The 22,904-nt window shown below is 43.6% G+C and overlaps 1 protein-coding gene across 1 annotated transcript in view; it reads right to left on the bottom strand.

Moving 5' to 3' along the window:
• Positions 1-22,904, bottom strand: part of LOC124606602 (polyglutamylase complex subunit TTLL1) — a gene marked incomplete at its 3' end in the record, with an annotated part of 186,825 nt that overhangs the window by 60,786 nt on the left and 103,135 nt on the right. Inside the window, exon 6 of the mRNA XM_047138587.1 lies at positions 21,748-21,949. Within this exon, the coding sequence (XP_046994543.1) occupies positions 21,748-21,949 (202 nt within the window). The remainder of the gene's footprint in view (positions 1-21,747; positions 21,950-22,904) is intronic.

A 22,904-nucleotide genomic window follows, 5' to 3' on the forward strand; every position in this document is an offset into this window, starting at 1 on the left:
TGAAAGAGAGTATTCCTGTCAACATCGTCAAAAGCTTTATCTAAGTCTACAAATGCTAGAAATGTAGGTTTGCCTTTCCTTAATATTTCTTCTAAGATAAGTCGTAGGGTCAGTATTGCCTCACGTGTTCCGATATTTCTACGGAATCCAAACTGATCTCCCCCGAGGTCGGCTTCTACTAGTTTTTCCATTCGTCTGTAAAGAATTAGCCTTATCAGCTAAAATCCTATCTGCAATGTGACGACTTTATAGATCTTTATTTGCTGCTATGCAATGTGGTGTTCCACACATGCTTCGTCAAGCAGATTGACTCCCTTATCACCTCGCGCTAAGCGTTTCTGAAGCTTTGTCCCAGGCCCACAGTAGTTATATCCAGGGATGTGTAATTCCACAGGTAGTTTAACTAGAACACCACCGCCTCCTGTAATGTGTCTTCGAGCCTGTATTTTACGCTACTGTGTTGGTTGTGGACAATGCACGCTCATTATATAGCGCCGGCCGGAGTGGCCGTGCGGTTCTAGGCGCTACAGTCTGGAACCGAGCGACCGCTACGGTCGCAGGTTCGAATCCTGCCTCGGGCGTGGATATGTGTGATGTCCTTAGGTTAGTTAGGTTTAATTAGTTCTAAGTTCTAGGCGACTGATGACCTCAGAAGTTAAGTCGCATAGTGCTCAGAGCCATTTGAACCATTTTGAACCCTTAAATAGCAAATCGGTCGCATCAGTCCAACATTTTTGTGTAGCAGGAAAACCAAGCCATTTGACTACTGCCTCATTTCCACGTCGTCTTATGACTCTCTCCACCAGAAAAACATCTGATTCTGAACTTTTCTGCATCTCCTCAGTGTAGAAGGGGCCCGCAATTTCTTCACCTTTTTACTGTCCTTCAATACATAAGTTCTAGGATTAGGTCGCTGCACCTTGGAAACTGTAAATATCTCAGTTGACCAGTTCGGTAGGTATGATTTCTCAAATGCAGTTTTGTGTTTTGAGATACGCACCAAATCACCTACATTAAATTTCTGTTTGCGTGGATCCAGCATCTTAATGAGATAGTATACGATATCTTTGAGTCCATTATCACGAACATCGATTGGCGCATTTTTATTATGCTATGTTTGGTTCCATTATATTGAGCAATTGTTTCTGGGAGGATGTGGGTCCATTTGTATGAGCCGCGAAGGTTAAAACGCATCCACATTCGGCCTTTTATTGTTCTGTCCAAGCGCTTCACGACTCTCGCCTACAGGCGAGTGAATGTCGAGTAGTGATGTATTCCATACCGCTGCATCACTGTCTTGAAATACCTATTGTAGAACTCCCCACCGTGATCCGTTTGGAGATTGTCCGGACATCGATTCGTTCCTGTCTGTAGCAAGCGTTCAAAAACATCAGCGACATTTCGACCGGTTTTTGTTTTGACAGGTAATGCCCAGACAAATTTGGAGTATGTATCAATGACCATTAAAATGTATTTGAATGCATTATTCTCATGTGAATATTGCCGCATATCTACAAGATCAGCTTGCCACAAGTCATCCAGCCCTTTAATCATGACTTGCCTGCGAGGGCATGTTTTGCGTGCTGGCTTGTGCAGTTCTCGAGCTACTGGCTCCATACTTATTCGACTATACCTCTCTCGAAGCTCGGAGATTATCGAAACAACCTCGTTCGAATTAGCTGTATTACCTGCAGCAGCTGATGCCATGAGCAGCCGTAGTCGATCTATTACTTCGTTGGGGTCGTCATGATATATATATTTATATACTGCAGGATTCGATTGTTCACTGCTTTAACCCCAATGTCAATACCATCACCGCTGCTGCTACCGTTGATGATGTTTTCGCCTTCAAGTATTGGTTTTAGAATGGTTTTATATTCCCTGTTGCTCTGGCTTTTCGTGATCTTGTGTACACCAGCCAAGTGCAGTATTTCACGGTACGTGTCCTTATCATTAACTGAATAATTTATGGGTTTTTTAGTAGGTCTTAGGAAAATAAGTTTCATTAAGCCTGGTGTTCTGTCGAACTGTCTATGACCGATCTGTATTTTGTCTTCAGCTACAGTTATGGGATGCGCACCCAACGTGTACGGATTTCCCCTGCTAACGCCGAATGTTCTGTCTGTCTGACCTGGAGCGTGACTAATAATGAATTCGTCAATGGCAACACCATCGTTATCGTGTGTTTTTGTTTTTGCTGAGAGCTGTCGAAGAGATTCAGTAACCGGCTTAAAGGTCTCTCTTAGTGTTTGCTGTCGATCCAAATGTCCTAACCGCAGCAGCCGTAATTTCTCACGAACTGTTTTACGCGCTTGAACCACTTTCTCCTACGTCGACACCTCGGTGTATACTAATCATACATCTCCGCGGCGTGAGGCTTTATATATCCAGTCATTTTCTTCCTCCGCTTACTATGATCGTGACCACCCTTCTCAACAACAAGAAGAAAGTGTACATCTATTTTCCCCTGAATAGCGCCGGCCGATGTGGCCGTGCGGTTCTAGGCACTTCAGTTTGGAACCGCGCGACCGCTACGGTCGCAGGTTCGAATCCTGCCTCGGGCACGGATGTGCGTTCTGTCCTTAGGTTAGTTAGGTTTAAGTAGTTCTAAGTTCTAGGGGACAGATGACCTCAGCAGTTAAGTCCCATAGTGCTCAGAGCCATTTGAACCATTTTGAACCCCTGAATAGCATCGACCTTTTCAGTTAAGTCGGTTACTTTCTTACTGACTTGATTAACTAGCTCATTTAACGCATTCACCATTCTCAGGAGAGTCTGGTAATACGTCTCTAGTTCCCTGCGCATACCTGCAACTTTATGCGCCATAGCCTGAATTTTCGCATCCAAGTACAAGCGAATGTTCTGTCTGTGTAGACCCATCCTCTCGGCTTGATAAGTGGACATACGCGCGGATTTGTCCATGGTGTAGCGTAGAGTGATGTACTAACCTCTCTTACCGTGCAAATCTCTTGAAAGTTTCGCCTGTACCTACCATCATTGAGTTTTCTTTTTTTATCAGTAACGAGAAGCCCATACTGTGAATGGTTCCAGCAATCTGCACATATCTTTACAAAACCATTAAACGACATGTCCGTTCCGACATGTGCTTGGTAAATGTGTTTTAAATTCAGATTGTCTTGTTTGAAGGCTATAATGAGGCTTGCGTTATCCCTAACAGGCTGTTTGGAGATTCTGGAATATGTTTGACTTAGATAAAATACATCAGCACCCATATAACGACCGAAACAGAAATATTTTCTAATTTCGTCTTGGTTTTCCATGGCAACATCGTCAAATATGAAGACTGTGTTTGGTTTTGCTTTTTCAGGGGGGGGGGGGGGGGTTCGAAATGATTAAAATGGCTCTGAGCACTATGGGACTTAACTCCTGAGGTCTTAAGTCCCCTAGAACTTAGAACTACTTAAACCTAACTAACCTAAGGACAGCACAAACATCCATGCCCGAGGCAGGATTCGAACCTGCGACCGTAGCGGTCGCGCAGTTCTAGACTGTAGCGCCTAGAACCGCTCGGCCACTCAGGCCGGCTCAGGTGGGGGGATATCACCGCTTTCACTGAATGTCGTGTGTGTAACACTATCTACAACACGCAATGGCTGATACTTGCGTTGAAAGAGTGTTTTTGAGAATACACAAACATGTTCAAATCGGACTCCGTCTACATGAGTTAGCAGAGTCATGAGGACATTACTTTTCCCGCAATTGGATGGGCCTACAACAATTGCTCATATATTATCGGCAAGGAGAAGTCCATTCTTCTTGTTCTTCTTCTTCAGCTCTTCACTTGAATCTCCAAAAGATCAGTCACCAACAACAAAGTCCTTTTGGTGAGGGTGCTTCACCCAGCCCGACATGATATTAAATGCGTCAGGTACAGACAAGTAGTTGACCTAGATATATAGAAAATACACCTGAAAGGCTAATAATAATAGTATGTGTGTAGCCAGTATAGTTCTATCACTTAAAGAGATTGAGCTATATTGACTAAACGAAGAAAATAAGTATACATTTTGCTCAAGAAGAATAACATAATCATAATCTCAGTAAATGGCATAGCATTGAAAAAAAATAATTATAATAGTTTGATTATAATGAGAAAGTGGTATGAAATAAAACACAAACACGAGTTGGGATTAGACATAAATTATTTATTTAAAAATCGTACATTGGATGTAGTATTTCAAGGCTATCATTACAACTGGTATGTATCTTCTTAGCACTTGTACAATATCTACTAAATAATGCTTTTTGGATGGCGATAAATTCAGCACTTATCTCACTCAAGCCAATAGGTGACTCGCAGTACTCTGTGTTTTGACAAACGCATTTCGTCTGCTTGACTTTAAATTTAGTGGTCATGTGCAAACGAAGGTGCTGCTTAAGATCGTCAGTATGCATACCGTTCACCGTATGAGGGCTCTATGCTATGCAACCAACGATTCAGTCTCTCCAGCGCAAGACGTATGGCAGAGTTTAGATCGTGTAATTTCATAACTGATGGATGTCTTAGATAGACGCAGTTGTCACTGATCTCACGCATAAGGCGCAGTCATCATAAATGGTAGTAATAGGAAGTGTCGCATCAGTAAGACGAATGTCTGGGGGGGATTGAGTTGGATAACATTCAGTGATCATCTGCTGATTGATGTAGCGCTATGCACTGCACATGTCATCCCAGTCGAACTCGGAAATTGGCACTTTAACACATTTGGAAACATTTTCAATTTCGATTATAGCTTGGATCCCCCAGACATGATGCACCTCTACAGCAATGTTCACACGTTTGGATCCACTGGAGGTTAAATTGTATGTGGTGGTGAAAAGCACGGCTGCACTCGTCGTATTCTTTTTATCTACAGTATCTGAACTCTGTGGCTGCGCTATCACAGGACTGTTCGACTGGGATGAGTTATACAGGGTGATTCAAAAAGGATACCACAACTTTAAAAATGTGTATTTAATGAAAGAAACATAATATAACCTTCTGTTATACATCATTACAAAGAGTATTTAAAGAGGTTTTTTTTCACTCAAAAACAAGTTCAGAGATGTTCAATATGGCCCCCTCCACAGACACGAGCAATATCAACCTGATACTCCAACTCGTTCCACACTCTCTGTAGCATATCAGGCGTAACAGTTTGGATAGCTGCTGTTATTTCTCGTTTCAAATCATCAATGGTGGCTGGGAGAGGTGGCCGAAACACCATATCCTTAACATACCCCCATAAGAAAAAATCGCAGGGGGTAAGATCAGGGCTTCTTGGAGGCCAGTGATGAAGTGCTCTGTCACGGGCTGCCTGGCGGCCGATCCATCGCCTCCGGTAGTTGACGTTCAGGTATTCAGGTAGTTATGGACAGATAAGTGCCAATGTGGTGGCCCTCCATCCTGCTGAAATATGAGTTGTTGTGCTTCTTGTTCGAACTAAGGGAACAGCCAATTCTCTAACATCTCCAGATACTGTGGTCCAGTTACAGTAGCACCTTCGAAAAAAAAGGGACCAAAAACTTTATTGGCTGAAATGGCACAGAAAACGTTCACCTTAGGCGAGTCACGTTCATACTGAGTTGTTTCCCGCGGATTCTCAGTGCCCCATATACAGACATTGTGACGGTTGACTTTCCCGTTAGTGTGGAAAGTTGCTTCATCACTAAACACAATCTTTGAAACGAAAGATTCATCTGTTTCCATTTGAGCAAGGATAAAATCACAGAAATCGATTCTTTTAATCTTATCAGCTGCAGACAGTGCTTGAACCAATTTCAGACTCTAAGGTTTCATAACTAACCTTTTTCGTAGGACTCTCCATACAGTTGATTGTGGAATTTGCAGCTCTCTGCTAGCTCTGCGAGTCGATTTTCCTGGGCTGCGAACAAATGCTTGCTGGATGCGTGCTACATTTTCATCACTCGTTCTCGGCCGTCCAGAACTTTTCCCTTTGCACAAACACCAATTCTCTGTAAACTGTTTATACCAACGTTTAATACACCACCTATCAGGAGGTTTAACACCATACTTCATTCGAAATGCACGCTGAACAACTGTCGTCGATTCACTTCTGCCGTACTCAATAACACAAAAAGCTTTCTGTTGAGCGGTCGCCATCTTAGCATCAACTGACGCTGACGCCTAGTCAACAGCGCCTCAAGCGAACAAATGTACAACTAAATGAAACTTTATAGCTCCCTTAATTCGCCGACAGATAGTGCTTAGCTCTGCCTTTTGTCGTTGCAGAGTTTTAAACTCCTAAAGTTGTGGTATTCTTTCTGAATCACCCTGTATGTTGGCGCGCAGTACTGACCTCCATCTTGTTGTTGTTTAACACTGCCAGCATTCGATGTGTCACGTGCAGGTCGTGTACCATCATCACACAAGTCGATGAGTGGGACGGAGAGCAGCGACTCCGTGTCCTGTTCCAACAAGTGGGCTATGAGCGCTACAGGACCCCCCATGGCCGCTGCGTCAGGGGCTGTCGCTGTAGGTCTCGACGAGGTGGCCGTCGAGGCTGATGCAGGTCCAGATGCGTCTGCGGAGCTAGGCATGTTGGCGCTCGACCCTGTTGAACTAAGACAAGGAATCATTACATACGGTTCAATAAGTGAAGAGTTTGAAAAACAATAAGACTAACATGCGAGATAGAATAATTTGAAGGTGATACTTTCTGTTTATTCCTATTTTGCATGACTTCGCTGGAGTTCGACTGCTGCTGCTGCTGCTGCTGCTGCTGCTGCTGGTGCTTCGCGGTTCTTCTCCTGCTGACTGACGAAGACTGGGGCCCTGGAGCTGCTGAGATTAACCTATATCTCCTACGATGGCGTCATCAGATACTTCAGTGCTATTGGCTGAAGTCGAACACCTGACTCGATTAAGGGCTCCTATTGGATACTGCCATTTCCCACACCCCAGAACGTCATCAGCTGACGTCATGACAGAGCCCTCTGGTGGCGACGGTAGGAACTAGACCTACTGGGAGCAGCCATCTTGAATAACGGTACCTGCATCACGATCTGACATCACGGTGGCACTCTCTGGTGGCAGCGATATGAACTAGGCCAGTTGGAGTCCAGACTCAGTGGCTAACACATATGCTTGAAATTGGTTAAATAATGAAGACAAGTTCTTTTTTCGCGCCAATTCTCTTGCTTAGTAGAGATAACAGGGGTGTGACGTATTATCATGTTGGAATTGAACTTCCCACCATTTTTCTTGGGGAGGGGGTTAGGTTAGTGGAGGTAGGCCAAGTGACCTATCTTCCCGCCAAAATCTGCCATCTTGATTGACGTCACAGCCGCCATATTGGATTACGTCATCGCCACGATCTTGGATAACGGTACTTTGGGCTCGTAGTGGTGTTTTACCAATACTTACATGAAACTTCAGTTTCCGAAAATTTCACTACATGATCACCTGAATGAAAAGCATGTTCTGCCACGGCTGATTTGCCTGTTTTCCCTAGTCAGCAAAGACTTTTATGTTCCTTCAACCATGTATTAACACTTCTCTTTGTAGTTCCAAAGTAGACCTTACCACACGTACACAGAATCTTGTATACACCTCTCGCAGACAGAGGGGGACGTTTGTCCTTAACGGAACGAAGTGCCTGGCCTATTTTCTTAGTTGGTCTGAAAATCGGTCGAACGTCATGTTTCCTTAAAATCTTGCCGATTTGATCCGTTACTTTTTTGATGAAGGGTAGACAAACCGTGTTCTTCCATCGCTGTGTCCTATCGTTGTCCTTAGGCCTCGTGTTATTCGGTCGCAAAAGTCTATTTCCGTACTAGAGTATCCATTCTTCTCAAAAGCCTACTTTAGATGTTTTAACTCGGCGTCCTGGTGTTCCGGCGTACGAATCATTTATCTCTGTCCTCTAGACTTCTAATTACACCTAACCATGTGACAAGAGCAAGAACAACTTCACACAAAATAACGGAAAAAAGGCCAAGGATGCCGACCGATTAGGACACTTCAGAACAACCCGAAAACGATAGGACGGCACCGTTAAGTGACACAAATATGTTCACGTTGGCGTTACAAGACTATGAGGGCCGACCGCAGGACATGGGAAATATGGCAAGGAAAAAGAAGAAGAAGAAGAAGACGAGATACATTCCGAATTACAGCGACACATTGAGAACGTAAACTAATGCGTGTGCCCATAGGTAAGTAAGAGACACACAGGTCGTACAGGTTTATCACGTAACCTTGTTCCATATTTACAACACCGTTACCCAATGGCATAACTGTACGTGCATAACGGTACTCAAATCTCTTAGATTAGATAGAAGTTTACAGTCGTAGGTCTTTTTTGCACTGATGTCAAAAGAGATGGAGCTTTCTCTCTCTCCCACTCTCTCTTACTCTGTCACACACACACACACACACACACACACACACAAACACACACACACGTAACGTGGGCGCGCAGATACACTGTCCCCAAAAACTGCTTAGTAAGACTGGTTCTTGTGTAAATCATTACCGCCTTTCTCTTAGTCGTAGAATTCGTTCAAGGCTCGTAGCCAGCGTTGGTTTGAAAGTCAAATACAAATTTGATAATGTGGAGAATATACACCACAGGAAGCAAAAACACACTGGATGACGCTTGTGACTTCATCCTAGCCGCTAGCTTCTCCATAAGGCGAGTGATCTGTTACTACAATTTTTATCTGAGCACCGATACAGACGCAAGTACACGTGGAATACGCCATGTTTCTCATTCAGTAAATCAATCTCGAATATCTATTTCTTTTTCGAGGAAGTTTTGAGACATTTAGCGTACGAACCTTTAAATCACTTTGTGCTTTAACTTACGCATTTCACTCAGGCCATTAGAGACAAATATACAGAAATTCCACATTTAACGCCTGGTCAATGAAGGTCTAACTAGACACGGGACAACTGCTCGCATGAACAAAGATGAGGAACTTGAAGAAACGTCCCTACATTCCGCAGAAATAATATTCGGAAACCACAGAAAATCAAATTCTGGATGGGAAATTCACTTCAACTACTTCTCAACACAGCGAAACATAGCTAAGTCGCCGGCCGTTGTGGCCGAGCGATTCTAGGCGCTACAGCCTGGAACCGCGCTACCACTACGGTCGCAGGTTCGAATCCTGCCTCGGGCATGGATGTGTGTGAAGTCCTTAGGTTAGTTAGGTTTAAGTAGTCTAAGTTCTAGGAGACTGATGACCTCAGATTTAGTCCCATAGTGCTCAGAGCCATTTGAACCATAGCTAAGTTCGTGGATTAGAGAAACCAGAAATTGTGACAATTAATAACTAATTTCTAACCGTGTTGTACTTTATTTAAATTTGAACCAATTAATACGGCCGTGCTGCTCCCATTTTCATCACAATATTCCTACCCCGAATCTCCAGCACTGTCGCACTGAAACGTCACACTTGACGTGTTAGTACGAAGAATGTGTTAAGGCAGGGATGCATACTTTCTCCCTTACTGTTCAACCTGAACTTCTAAGAAGCAACGACGGTAATAAAAGAAAGGTTCTACATCTATATCTACATCGATTAATAATTGGCTCCTTTTACCGACCTCCCGACTCAGCAGCATTAGTGGCAGAACAACTGAGAGAAAATTTGGAATACATTTCACATAAATTTTCTCAGTATGTTATAGTCTTAGGTGGAGATTTCAATTTACCAGATATAGACTGGGACACTCAGATGTTTAGGACGGGTGGTAGGGACAGAGCATCGAGTGACATTATACTGAGTGCACTATCCGAAAATTACCTCGAGCAATTAAACAGAGAACCGACTCGTGGAGATAACATATTGGACCTACTGATAACAAACAGACCCGAACTTTTCGAATCTGTATGTACAGAACAGGGAATCAGTGATCATAAGGCCGTTGCAGCATCCCTGATTATGGAAGTTAATAGGAATATAAAAAAAGGGAGGAAGGTTTATCTGTTTAGCAAGAGTAATAGAAGGCAGATTTCAGACTACCTAACAGATCAAAACGAAAATTTCTGTTCCGACACTGACAATGTTGAGTGTTTATGGAAAAAGTTCAAGGCAATCGTAAAATGCGTTTTAGACAGGTACGTGCCGAGTAAAACTGTGAGGGACGGGAAAAACCCACCGTGGTACAACAACAAAGTTAGGAAACTACTGCGAAAGCAAAGAGAGCTCCACTCCAAGTTTAAACGCAGCCAAAACCTCTCAGACAAACAGAAGCTAAACGATGTCAAAGTTAGCGTAAGGAGGGCTATGCGTGAAGCGTTCATCGAATTCGAAAGTAAAATTCTATGTACCGACTTGACAGAAAATCCTAGGAAGTTCTGGTCTTACGTTAAATCAGTAAGTGGCTCGAAACAGCATATCCAGACACTACGGGATGATGATGGCATTGAAACAGAGGATGACACGCGTAAAGCTGAAATACTAAACACCTTTTTCCAAAGCTGTTTCACAGAGGAAGACCGCACTGCAGTTCCTTCTCTAAATCCTCGCACAAACGAAAAAATGGCTGACATCGAAATAAGTGTCCAAGGAATAGAAAAGCAACTGGAATCACTCAATAGAGGAAAGTCCACTGGACCTGACGGGATACCAATTCGATTCTACACAGAGTACGCGAAAGAACTTGCCCCCCTTCTAACAGCCTTGTACCGCAAGTCTCTAGAGGAACGGAAGGTTCCAAATGATTGGAAAAGAGCACAGATAGTCCCAGTCTTCAAGAAGGGTCGTCGAGCAGATGCGCAAAACTATAGACCTATATCTCTTACGTCGATCTCTTGTAGAATTTTAGAACATGTTTTTTGCTCGCGTATCATGTCATTTCTGGAAACCCAGAATCTACTATGTAGGAATCAACATGGATTCCGGAAACAGCGATCGTGTGAGACCCAACTCGCCTTATTTGTTCATGAGACCCAGAAAATATTAGATACAGGCTCCCAGGTAGATGCTATTTTTCTTGACTTCCGGAAGGCGTTCGATACAGTTCCGCACTGTCGCCTGATAAGCAAAGTAAGAGCCTACGGAATATCAGACCAGCTGTGTGGCTGGATTGAGGAGTTTTTGGCAAACAGAACACAGCATGTTGTTATCAATGGAGAGACGTCTACAGACGTTAAAGTAACCTCTGGCGTGCCACAGGGGAGTGTTATGGGACCATTGCTTTTCACAATATATATAAATGACTTAGTAGATAGTGTCGGAAGTTCCATGCGGCTTTTCGCGGATGATGCTGTAGTATACAGAGAAGTTGCTGCATTAGAAAATTGTAGCGAAATACAGGAAGATCTGCAGCGGATAGGCACTTGGTGCAGGGAGTGGCAACTGACTCTTAACATAGACAAATGTAATGTATTGCGAATACATAGAAAGAAGGATCCTTTATTGTATGATTATATGATAGCGGAACAAACACTGGTAGCAGTTACTTCTGTAAAATATCTGGGAGTATGCGTACGGAACGATTTGAAGTGGAATGATCATATAAAACTAATTGTTGGTAAGGCGGGTACCAGGTTGAGATTCATTGGGAGAGTGCTTAGAAAATGTAGTCCATCAACAAAGGAGGTGGCTTACAAAACACTCGTTCGACCTATACTTGAGTATTGCTCATCAGTGTGGGATCCGTACCAGGTCGGGTTGACGGAGGAGATAGAGAAGATCCAAAGAAGAGCGGCGCGTTTCGTCACTGGGTTATTTGGTAACCGTGATAGCGTTACGGAGATGTTTAATAAACTCAAGTGGCAGACTCTGCAAGAGAGGCGCTCTGCATCGCGGTGTAGCTTGCTCGCCAGGTTTCGAGGGGGTGCGTTTCTGGATGAGGTATCGAATATATTGCTTCCCCCTACTTATACTTCCCGAGGAGATCACGAATGTAAAATTAGAGAGATTAGAGCGCGCACGGAGGCTTTCAGACAGTCGTTCTTCCCGCGAACCATACGCGACTGGAACAGGAAAGGGAGGTAATGACAGTGGCACGTAAAGTGCCCTCCGCCACACACCGTTGGGTGGCTTGCGGAGTATCAATGTAGATGTAGATGTAGATGTAGACATGGTTACTCTGCAATTCACACTTAAGTGCCTGGTAGAGGGTTCATCGAACCATTTTCATACTACTTGTCTACCATTCCACTCTCGAATGGCGCGTGGGAAAGAGGAACACCTAAATCTTTCCGTTCGAGCTCTGATTTCTCTTATTTTATTATGATGATCATTTCACCCTACGTATGGGGGTGTCAACAAAATATTTTCGCATTCAGAAGAGAAAAGTTGGTGACTGAAATGTCGTAAATAGATCTCGCCGCAAAGAAAACAGCCTTTCTTTCAGTGACTGCCACCCCAACTCGCGTATCATATCAGTGACACTGTCACCCCTATTGCGCAATAACAGGAAACGAGCTGCCCTTCTTTGCACTTTTTCCATGTCCTCCGTCAATGGTAAGGATCCCACACAGCGCAGCAATATTCCAGCAGAGGACAGACATGCGTAATCTAGGCTGTCTCTTTAGTGGGTTTGTCGCATCTTTTAAGTGTCCCGCCAACAAAGCGCAGTATTTGTTTCGCCTTCTCCACAACATTATCTATGTGGTCTTTCCAATTTAAGTTGCTCGTAATTGTAATTCTTAGGTATTTAGTCAAATTGAGAGCCCCTAGATTTATGCGATTAATCATATACCCAAAATTTATCGGATTTCTTTTAGTAATCATGTGGATGACCTCGCACTTTCTTTGTTTAGTGCCAGTTGCCACTTTTAGCACCATACAGAAATTCTCTCTAGATCATTTTGTAACTGGAATTGATCGTCTGATGATTTCACTAGACGGCAAATTACAGCGTCATCTACAAACAATCTAAGGGGCCTGCTCAGATTATCACCTAGATCATTTATGTAAATCAGGAACAGCAGAGGGCCTATAACACTACCTTGCAGAACGCCAGATATCACTTCTGTTCTACTCGATGATTTACCGTCTATCACTAAGAACTGTGAGTCGGATTAAAACTCTGGGTGAAATGACATCAATGAACCTGCTATCCTCAGTGAAAATGAGGAAACATTACAAGACCTTCTGAACGGATTAAACAGTCTCTGGCCATAGAATACGAATTAAGAGTAAACGCTAAAATGAGAAAAATCTGTAATGAAGCAGAGCAGCAGAAACGAGATTAGCAAAAAATTTAATATAAACATTGGCAACCACGCAGCAGATGAAGTGAAGGAATTTCGCTACCTGTGGAGCAAAATAATGCATGGCAGACCAAACAGGTAAGATATAAAAAGCCAACTATCACACGCGAAGAAGGCGTTCCTCGCTAGAATAAGCCTACTTCTTCTATCAAAAATAAGTGTTAACTTGAGGGAGAAATTTCTAAAAATGTTCGTCTGGAACATGGTGTTGTATGGGAGTGGATCATGGACTGTGCGGTTTTAAGATGTGTGTTATATAAGAATCCTGCACGTAAATGGACGGATAATGTGAGAAATGAGGAAGCTCTCCGCGGAATCGGAGAGAAAATGATTAAGTAGCAAGCACTGACTGGGCTGACAGCACGTGTGTTGAGACGTTAGGGAACAACTTCATGGCACTAGAGACAGTCGTAGAGGACAAAACTGTAGGCAATGACAGAGAGTGGAACACATACACCAAATAATTGAGGAGCACTGGTGAAGTGCTACTGTGAGTTGAAGAGATTGGCACAGGAGAGGAATTTGTGAAGTTGTGAACGGCCACATTAAGTCAGTCAGAGCAATTATGAAGCAGGAAACAAAAAAAACAAAAAGAAAGAAAGCTTGGGAAGTGAGGCGCTGGAACTCGATTATTCAGTTCTGCTGTCGAAATGCCTGTTCCATTCAGCCTTCATTTCTTCTCAGCAAGGTCTAAGGAATCCAAGTAATATTGATTACTAATCTCAAAGCACTGCGTTTGAGACCCTTTACAATCTGCATAATTTTCCCACTAATGGTTTCGCAAACCCAATATACAGATACGTTTCACCTACCTGCGGATAACGTAGGTAGTTAGTTACATGATCATTTGGACGATTTTTATCGAAATGATGTGGAACGAGCGAATTTACAGCGTAACTTAACTATACCTGAATAATCTTTACATCAATCAACGTATTATTTTTCATTCCTACCCGTGTAACTACACTAATTAGCTTGTTCCAGCTACCGTCGTTAAATAAAAATTCGCCATGGTAGAAAAGGAGTTGGCCAGATTTTGGGATAGAGTTAAAACTTGCTTTGCTCCCTGTCCAACATTCTATGTTATTGGACAAATAATCAGAAACGTTTGTCGATTCCTTTTGAACTCCTTCATGAATCATTCACACCTTCAATAATGGATAGAACAGCAGAACCTCTGCTGTTGTAGGTATGGATATCACTACTCATCTCAAATTGTGATGATTATTTATGATGACTTCCATAAGTGAATGTTTGTACATTGTGAAGTTGCCGTTAACATGACAAATTCCTTGATGAGGTACCTACAAGATGACTCGCAGGTGAACACCAAATATTATTCTTAATGCTTTCTTGCGTGCAACCAGTACCATATTTTCTTCCTAAGTGATCATTAACCTTAAGAAAATATTCCATAAGGCACTACTAAGTGTTAACATGTAAAATATGTTAGCAGAGTGATCCGTTTGTATCCAAGATTAGCAATTATACGAAGAGCAAAAGTAGCTGAACCAACCTGTTTGAATAGCTCACTAGTATGTCCCTTCCAATTCAGGTTTCCACCAATATGCACACGAAAAAGTCTACACCATTCTACCGTGCTTACTGATGCCTATTCATGTCCTACACTAATTGTTGTTATCACTCTGTTTGTTGTGCAGAACTGGATACAGTGCGTTATCAGGAAATTAAGGGAAAATCCATTTTCAGACAACCAATTAATAATTCTTTGAAAAATATCGTTAACAATATCTTCTCTTGCTTCCTCTTCAATGGGATTTATTACAACACTACCCTCACACTTCAAGAATAATATAATAATTCCAATCCCAAAGAAAGCAGGTGTTGGTAGATGCGAAAATTACCGAAGGTATCAGTTTAATAAGTCACAGCTGCAAAATACTAACGTGAATTCTTTACAGACGAATGGAAAAACTGGTAGAAGCCGACCTCGGGGAAGATCAGTTTGGATTCCGTAGAAATTTTGGAACACGTGAGGCAATACTGACCTTACGACTTACCTCAGAAGAAAGATTAAGGAAAAGCAAACCTACGTTTCTAGCATTTGTAGACTTAGAGAAAGCTTTGGACAATGTTGATTGGAATACTCTCTTTCAAATTCTAAAGGTGTCAAGGGTAAAATACAGGGAACGAAAGGCTATTTACAATTTGTACAGAAATCAGATGGTAGTTATAAGAGTCGAGGGCATGAAAGGGAAGCAGTGGATGGGAAGGGAGTGAGACAGGGTTGTAGCCTCTCCCCGATGTTATTCAATCTGTGTATTGTGCAAGCAGTGAAGGAAACAAAAGAAAAATTTGGCGTAGGTATTAAAATCCACGGTGAAAAAATAAAAACTTTGAGGTTCGCCGATGACATTGTAATTCTGTCAGAGACAGCAAAGGACTTGGAAGAGCAGTTGAATGGAATGGACAGTGTCTTGAAAGGAGGATATAAGATGAACATCAACAACAGCAAAACGAGGATAATGGAATGTAGTCGAATTAGATCGGGTGATGCTGAGGGAATTAGATTAGGAAATGAGACGCTTAAAGTAGTAAAGGAGTTTTGCTATTTGGGGAGCAAAATAACTGATGATTGTCGAAGTAGAGAGGATATAAAATGTAGACTGGCAATGGCAAGGAAAGCGTTTCTGAAGAAGAGAAATTTGTTAACATCAAGTATAGATTTAAGTGTCAGGAAGTTGTTTCTGAAAGTATTTGTATGGAGTGTAGCCATGTATGGAAGTGAAACATGGACAATAAATAGTTTGGACAAGAAGAGAATAGAAGCTTTCGAAATGAGGTGCTACAGAAGAATGCTGAAGATTAGATGGGTAGATCACATAACTAATGAGGAGGTATTGAATAGAATTGGGGAGAAGAGGAGCTTGTGGCACAACTTGACTAAAAGAAGGGATCGGTTGGTAGGACATGTTCTGAGACACCGAGGGATCACCAATTTAGTATTGGAGGGCAGCGTGGAGGGTAAAAATCGTAGAGGGAGACCAAGAGATGAATACACTAAGCAGATTCAGTGGGATGTAGGCTGCAGTAGGTACTGGGAGATGAAGAAGCTTGCACAGGATTGAGTAGCATGGAGAGATGCATCAAACCAGTCTCAGGACTGAAGACCACAACAACAACAAGTATCGTTTACAAAGAGTACTAGTTTTGCTGTCCGCCTCCGGTAGCTGAGTGGTAGCCGACACAGTAGCTCTCACGTGTTCGGTCAGAGAGGCGCTGACCCTCTGTAGTAAAAAAGTTGAGTAAAGGAATCAACGATCAACTGGAACGGATGTCGTATGACGTCCACCCAGACCAAACGCAACGAACCTTACCGAAAAAAAAAAAAAAAAAAAAAAAAAAAAAAAAGTGGTCAGCGCGACAGACTGTCAATCCTAAGGGCCCGGGTTCGATTCCCGACTGGGTCGGAGATTTTCTCCTCTCAGGGACTGGGTGTTGTGTTGTCCTAATCATCATCATTTCATCCCCATCGATACGCAAGTCGCCGAAGTGGCGTCAAATCGAAAGACCTGCACCAGGCGAACGGTCTACCCGACGGGAGGCCCTAGCCACACGACATTTACATTTATTTTTACTAATTTTGCTTCACGAACGTTGACCGAAAGGTCATTCCCATACACCAATGGATAGGAGTTGGCCACGTGCGATTCAATAAGTGATTTCTCCTCAGCCACTAAAACTTTCTCTCGTTGAAACGTTATTTGAATTATTCAGCACAAATTCTTGCATTCTGTTTGTTAAGTAAGATCGAAACCAGTTGTTTGTAAGGCCATCAGTTCAATAATATTTAAGTTTTTGTAAGATAGTAACATGAAGTATGTAGTCAAAAGCCTCGAAAGGGTTGCAGAAAATATCAACTGGCGATATTTTATCATCTAAGGTGCAATGTTTGGGGAGTGGATGCATAAGAGGCAGTCAAATGAAAACGAGACAGATAGAAAAAAGTAAATAAACTGTTTATTATTTCAAAAGTAATCCCCTTAAATGTTAATAGGCTTATCACACTGTGCACTACACGCGGGAAGCGGCTACAAGGGTAGCGGAGTACGTGTGGAGTGCACATGGGGCTTTTTTAGGTTAGAGAATCCCCTCCCTAGGCCCGACAAGACGCCTCCTGAGACGCGGCAAGTTAGGAGTAGGCAAAATGCAACAGGGAATAACAACATTAATGTGCTAATAGTAAACTGCAGGAGCGTCTATAGAAAGGTACCAGAACTGCTCTCATTAATACACGGTCACAACGCCCATGTAGTACTAGGGATAGAAAGTTGGCTGAAACCAGACGTAAACAGTAATGAAATCCTAAACTCAGATTGGAACGTATACCGCAGAGACAGGCGGGGGGGAGGCGTGTTTATAGATATAAGAAGTGCAATAGTATCGAAGGAAATTGACGGAGACCCGAAATGTGAAATAATTTGGGTGAAGGTCACGGTTAAAGCAGGCACAGACATGGTAATTGGATGTCTCTATAGGCCCCCTGGCTCAGCAGCTGTTGTGGCTGAGCACCTGAAGGATAATTTGGAAAATATTTCGAGTAGATTTCCCCACCATGTTATAGTTCTGGGTGGAGATTTTAATTTGCCGGATATGGACTGGCAGACTCAAACGATCATAACGGGTGGCAGGGACAAAGAATCCAGTGAAATTTTTTTAAGTGCTTTATCTGAAAACTACCTTGAGCAGTTAAACAGAGAACCGACTCGTGGCGATAACATATTAGACCTTCTGGTGACAAACAGACCCGAACTATTTGAAACAGTTAACGCAGTACAGGGAATCAGCGATCATAAAGCGGTTACGGCATCGATAATTTCAGCAGTAAATAAAATATTAAAATAAGGTAGGAAGATTTTTCAGTTTAGCAAAAGTGACAAAAAGCAGATTACAGAGTACCTGACGGCTCAACACAAAAGTTTTGTCTCAGGTACAGATAGTGCTGAGGATCAGTGGACAAAGTTCGAAACCGTCGTACATTATGCGTTAGATGAGTATGTGCCAAGAAACATCGTAAGAGATGGAAAAGAGCCACCGTGGTACAACAACCGAGTTAGAAAACTGCTGCGGAAGCAAAGGGAACTTCACAGCAAACATAAACATAGCCGAAGCCTTGCAGACAAACAAAAATTACGCGAAGCGAAATGTAGTGTGAGGAGGGCTATGCGAGAGGCGTTCAATGAATTCGAAAGTAAAGTTCTATGTACTGACTTGGCAGAAAATCATAAGAAATTTTGGCCTTATGTCAAAGCGGTAGATGGATCAAAACAAAATGTCCAGACACTCTGTGACCAAAATGGTACTGAAATAGAGGATGACAGACTAAGGGCCGAAATACAAAATGTCTTTTTCCAAGGCTGTTTCACAGAGGAAGACTGCACTGTAGTTCCTTCTCTAGATTGTCGCACAGATGACAAAATGGTAGATATCGAAATAGACGACAGAGGGATAGACAAACAATTAAAATCGCTCAAAAGAGAAAAGGCCGCTGGACCTGATGGGATACCAGTTCGATTTTACATAGAGTACGCGAAGGAACTTGCCCCCCTTCTTGCAGCGGTGTACCGTAGGTCTCTACAAGAGCGTAGCGTTCCAAATGATTGGAAAAGGGCACAGTTCATCCCCGTTTTCAAGAAGGGACGTCGAACACATTTGCAGAACTATAGACCTATATCTCTAACGTCGACCAGTTGTAGAATTTTGGAACACATATTATGTTCGAGTATAATGACTTTTCTGGAGACTAGAAATGTACTCTGTAGGAATCAGCATGAGTTTCGAAAAAGACGGACGTGTGAAACCCAGCTCGCGCTATTCGTCCACGAAACTCGGAGGGCCATAGACACGGGTTCACAGGTAGATACCGTGTTTCTTGACTTCCGCAAGGCGTTCGATACAGTTCCCCACAGTCGTTTAATGAACAAAGTAAGAGCATATGGACTATCAGACCAATTGTGTGAGTGGATTGAAGAGTTTCTAGATAACAGAACGCAGCATGTCATTCTCAATCGAGAGAAGTCTTCCGAAGTAAGAGTGATTTCAGGTGTGCCGCAGGGGAGTGTCGTAGGACCGTTGCTATTCACAATATACATAAATGACCTTGTGGATGATATCGGAAGTTCACTGAGGCTTTTTGCAGATGATGCTGTGGTGTATCGAGAGGTTGTAACAATGGAAAATTGTACTGAAATGCAGGAGGATCTGCAGCGAATTGACGCATCGTGCATGAAGTGGCAATTGAATCTCAATGTAGACAAGTGTAATGTGCTGCGAATACATAGAAAGATAGATCCCTTATCATTTAGGTACAAAATAGCCGGTCAGCAACTGGAAGCAGTTCATTCCATAAATTATCTGCGAGTAGGCATTAGGAGTGATTTAAAATGGAACGATCATATCAAGTTGGTCGTCGGTAAAGCAAATGCCAGACTGAGATTCATTGGAAGAATCCTAAGGAAATGCAATCCGAAAACAAAGGAAGTAGGTTACAGTACGCTTGTTCGCCCACTGCTTGAATACTGCTCAGCAGTGTGGTATCCGTACCAGATAGGGTTGATAGAAGAGATAGAGAAGATCCAACGGAGAGCAGCGCGCTTCGTTACAGGATCATTTAGTAATCGCGAAAGCGTTACGGAGATGATAGATAAACTCCAGTAGAAGACTCTGCAGGAGAGACGCTCAGTAGCTCGGTACGGGCTTTTGTTAAAGTTTCGAGAACATACCTTCACCGAAGAGTCAAGCAGTATATTGCTCCCTCCTACGTATATCTCGCGAAGAGACCATGAGGATAAAATCAGAGAGATTAGAGCCCACACAGAAGCATACCGACAATCCTTCTTTCCACGATCAATACGAGACTGGAATAGAAGGGAGAACCGATAGAGGTACTCAAGGTACCCTCCACCACACACCGTCAGGTGGCTTGCGGAGTATGGATGTAGGTGTAGATGTTGATGTAGATGTAGAGACATGGCGGTCAGTTCCTTCATAGGAAAGTGTTTGCGGTTGCCTACGGAACCATGATTGTTCCCAGTGTCATATCGCTGGTTTAGTTGTGGAGTATCTTTGAGGGCAGCCGCGTCTAGAGAGCCGAGCGCGGGACACGAAACTGTTACGTTGAGTAGTGTGTAACTCTGGATGTAAAAAGCATTGTTAGTATGGAAGTCCAAGGGTTGCTACATGTGCTATTACAATAAAGTGACGAAATATGGAAGTGATTCAGAGGAAGATGCGTCAAGAATTAATTTAAAAATGAGCAGTGCTGCTGATAAAGTATTTGTGTATCCTCTCGTTGCGTGTCGTACCGTACTGTATCAATCATCCGCGCCGTGTTCGGTCTCCCAGAATGAACTAATGTGAATCAGCAAAAATTAGTCACCACAAGAGAGTGCAGTCAAGTGCCAGTGTCTTGTAGCGAGCGTGAGAACGTGCGTTCCATCATCGCGTTTCCGCATTTATCAACAATCAGCCGCGCCGCGACGGTTACGCGCACGCTCGTGCAAGTGAGAACTGAGAACTGAAAAAAATAACTTTACGAACAGTGCCATATCATTCATTATTAGTGTCAAGGGGGACTGGTACCAAATATCAGTGTATGCGTGACGGGCGTAAGAATGTTCCTTCGATCATTCGGCTTCCGCATCATCAACAATCACCCGCGTCGTGTCGGTTACGCGTGCGCTCGTCCGAATGATATTGTGGACTGTTAATCATCCATTAATTGGGATAACACTTCTGAATCAGAATGTAAACAGTACAACCTGCGATTTCCATACAGTCTCAGAATACAGATGTTCATACCAGACGTCGAACAGTGTTGTGTTTTAACGTTGAGTGCTCCCCTACAGCCGCTTGCATATTTCGAAAGATTATTTCAGGCAAGCCAGCAGCAGTGTGGAGCAGAACAGCACGACAGCCGCGGGATTACCAGGTACGTGGTGTGCACAGGGCGCACGGTCAAGGAAAGCAGAAGCGACAATCAGTTTAAAGGCACCACCCCACCCATTGGTACTCCCGGGCGTGTTACACCAGGTGTGCACCCCTTCGTCCGAAGCAAATCGACGGCCACGAACATCGTTCTCCAGGGCTCCAAAACTACGGAAGTCGCATGTGGACAGATCGGAAATCTACGGACGATGTGTAACAGCTACCCAGTGAAACTTCTGCAGCGTAGTCGAAACAACCTTGTCAATACGTGGGCTCATCCACAAAGGTTATTTCGAATAAGCTGCAGACGTTCCGCTGAGAAGCCTCTACACGTCCTCCATAGCGCCCCGAGCTCTCCCCATGCGATTTCCGTATTTTTGATGCCCTGAAGAAAAACATTCGTGGCCGTGGATTTGCTTCGGATGAAGAGGCACACTCCTAACTGCAATCACGGTTCCACAGGCAACGCAAACATTTTTCCATGAAGGCACTGACCGTCGTGTCTCACGGAAGGATAAATGCGTCTTCATTTGACTACCATTCATACAAAAGGCATTCTCAGTCGAGCAACCCTTCCAGAACCCAGCTGAAGCGGGGTACTCACTCCGTGCTTCTGGACGGAGACGTTGGTGAGGTGGACGTACATGTTGTCCAGCTCCTGTATGCTGGCGTCGTACTTGACGGTGCAGAAGCGGCAGAAGCCCAGCCTGAAGAGGTACGCCTTGAGCGGCCGGAACGAAGTGACCAGCACGTACAGCCGGAGGTCGAACTTCTTGCCGCCGATCAGCAGCGGGTTGTCGATGTACCTGCACACAAAGTGACAAGCCATTGTTCCGCAAGGGCACAGCAATACTCATTAGCAGCTTAATAGGAGATTGGTTCACCGGACAAAATAATGTTCGCACCGTTAAGAGAGCCCACTGGTCGCCTTGGAGCGCTGTAAATGGTGCAGGACTGGTACAGGACGTCATGTGACCCTGCACCACATACGTAGGTCGTGGCAGGGACGTCGTGTGTTCACGTCAGTCTGTTGTGCAGAAAGAAGGGTGCATGAGGAGATTTAACACAATGGCAAATGGAAGGCCTCGTGTCTGAAGTCCATGGCAACTCCGATCATTACAGATCATCCAGCGTGTCGACAAGAAACGGTCAATAAATCGCAGCCGCATGGCAAGGCATAATACAAGTGGTCGTACACTACTAGCCATTACAATTACTACACCAAGAAGAAATGGAGATGATAAACGGGTATTCATTGGACAAATATATTATACTACAACTGACATGTGATTACATTTACACGCAATCTGGGTCCGTAGATCCTGAGAAATCAGTACCCAGAACAACCACCTCTGGCCGTAATAACGGCCTTGATACGCCTGGGCATTGAGTCAAACAGAGCTTGGATAGCGTGTACAGGTACAGCTGCCCATGCAGTTTCAACACGATACCACAGTTCATCAAGAGTAGTGACTGGCGTATTGTGACGGGCCAGTTGCTCGGCCACCATTAACCAGACGTTTTCAGTTGGTGAGAGATCTGGATATTGCGCTGGCCAGGGCAGCAGTCGAACATTTTCTGTATCCAGAAAGGCCCGTACAGGACCTGCAACATGCGCTCGTGCATTATCCTGCTGAAATGTAGGGTTTCGCAGGGATCGAATGGAGGGTAGAGCCACGGTTCGTAACACATCTGAAATGTAACGTCTACTGTTCAAAGTTCCGTCAATGCCAACAAGAGGTGACCGAGACATGTAACCAA

The sequence above is a fragment of the Schistocerca americana genome, chromosome 3, assembly GCF_021461395.2.
Source record: "Schistocerca americana isolate TAMUIC-IGC-003095 chromosome 3, iqSchAmer2.1, whole genome shotgun sequence".
NCBI lineage: Eukaryota > Metazoa > Arthropoda > Insecta > Orthoptera > Acrididae > Schistocerca > Schistocerca americana.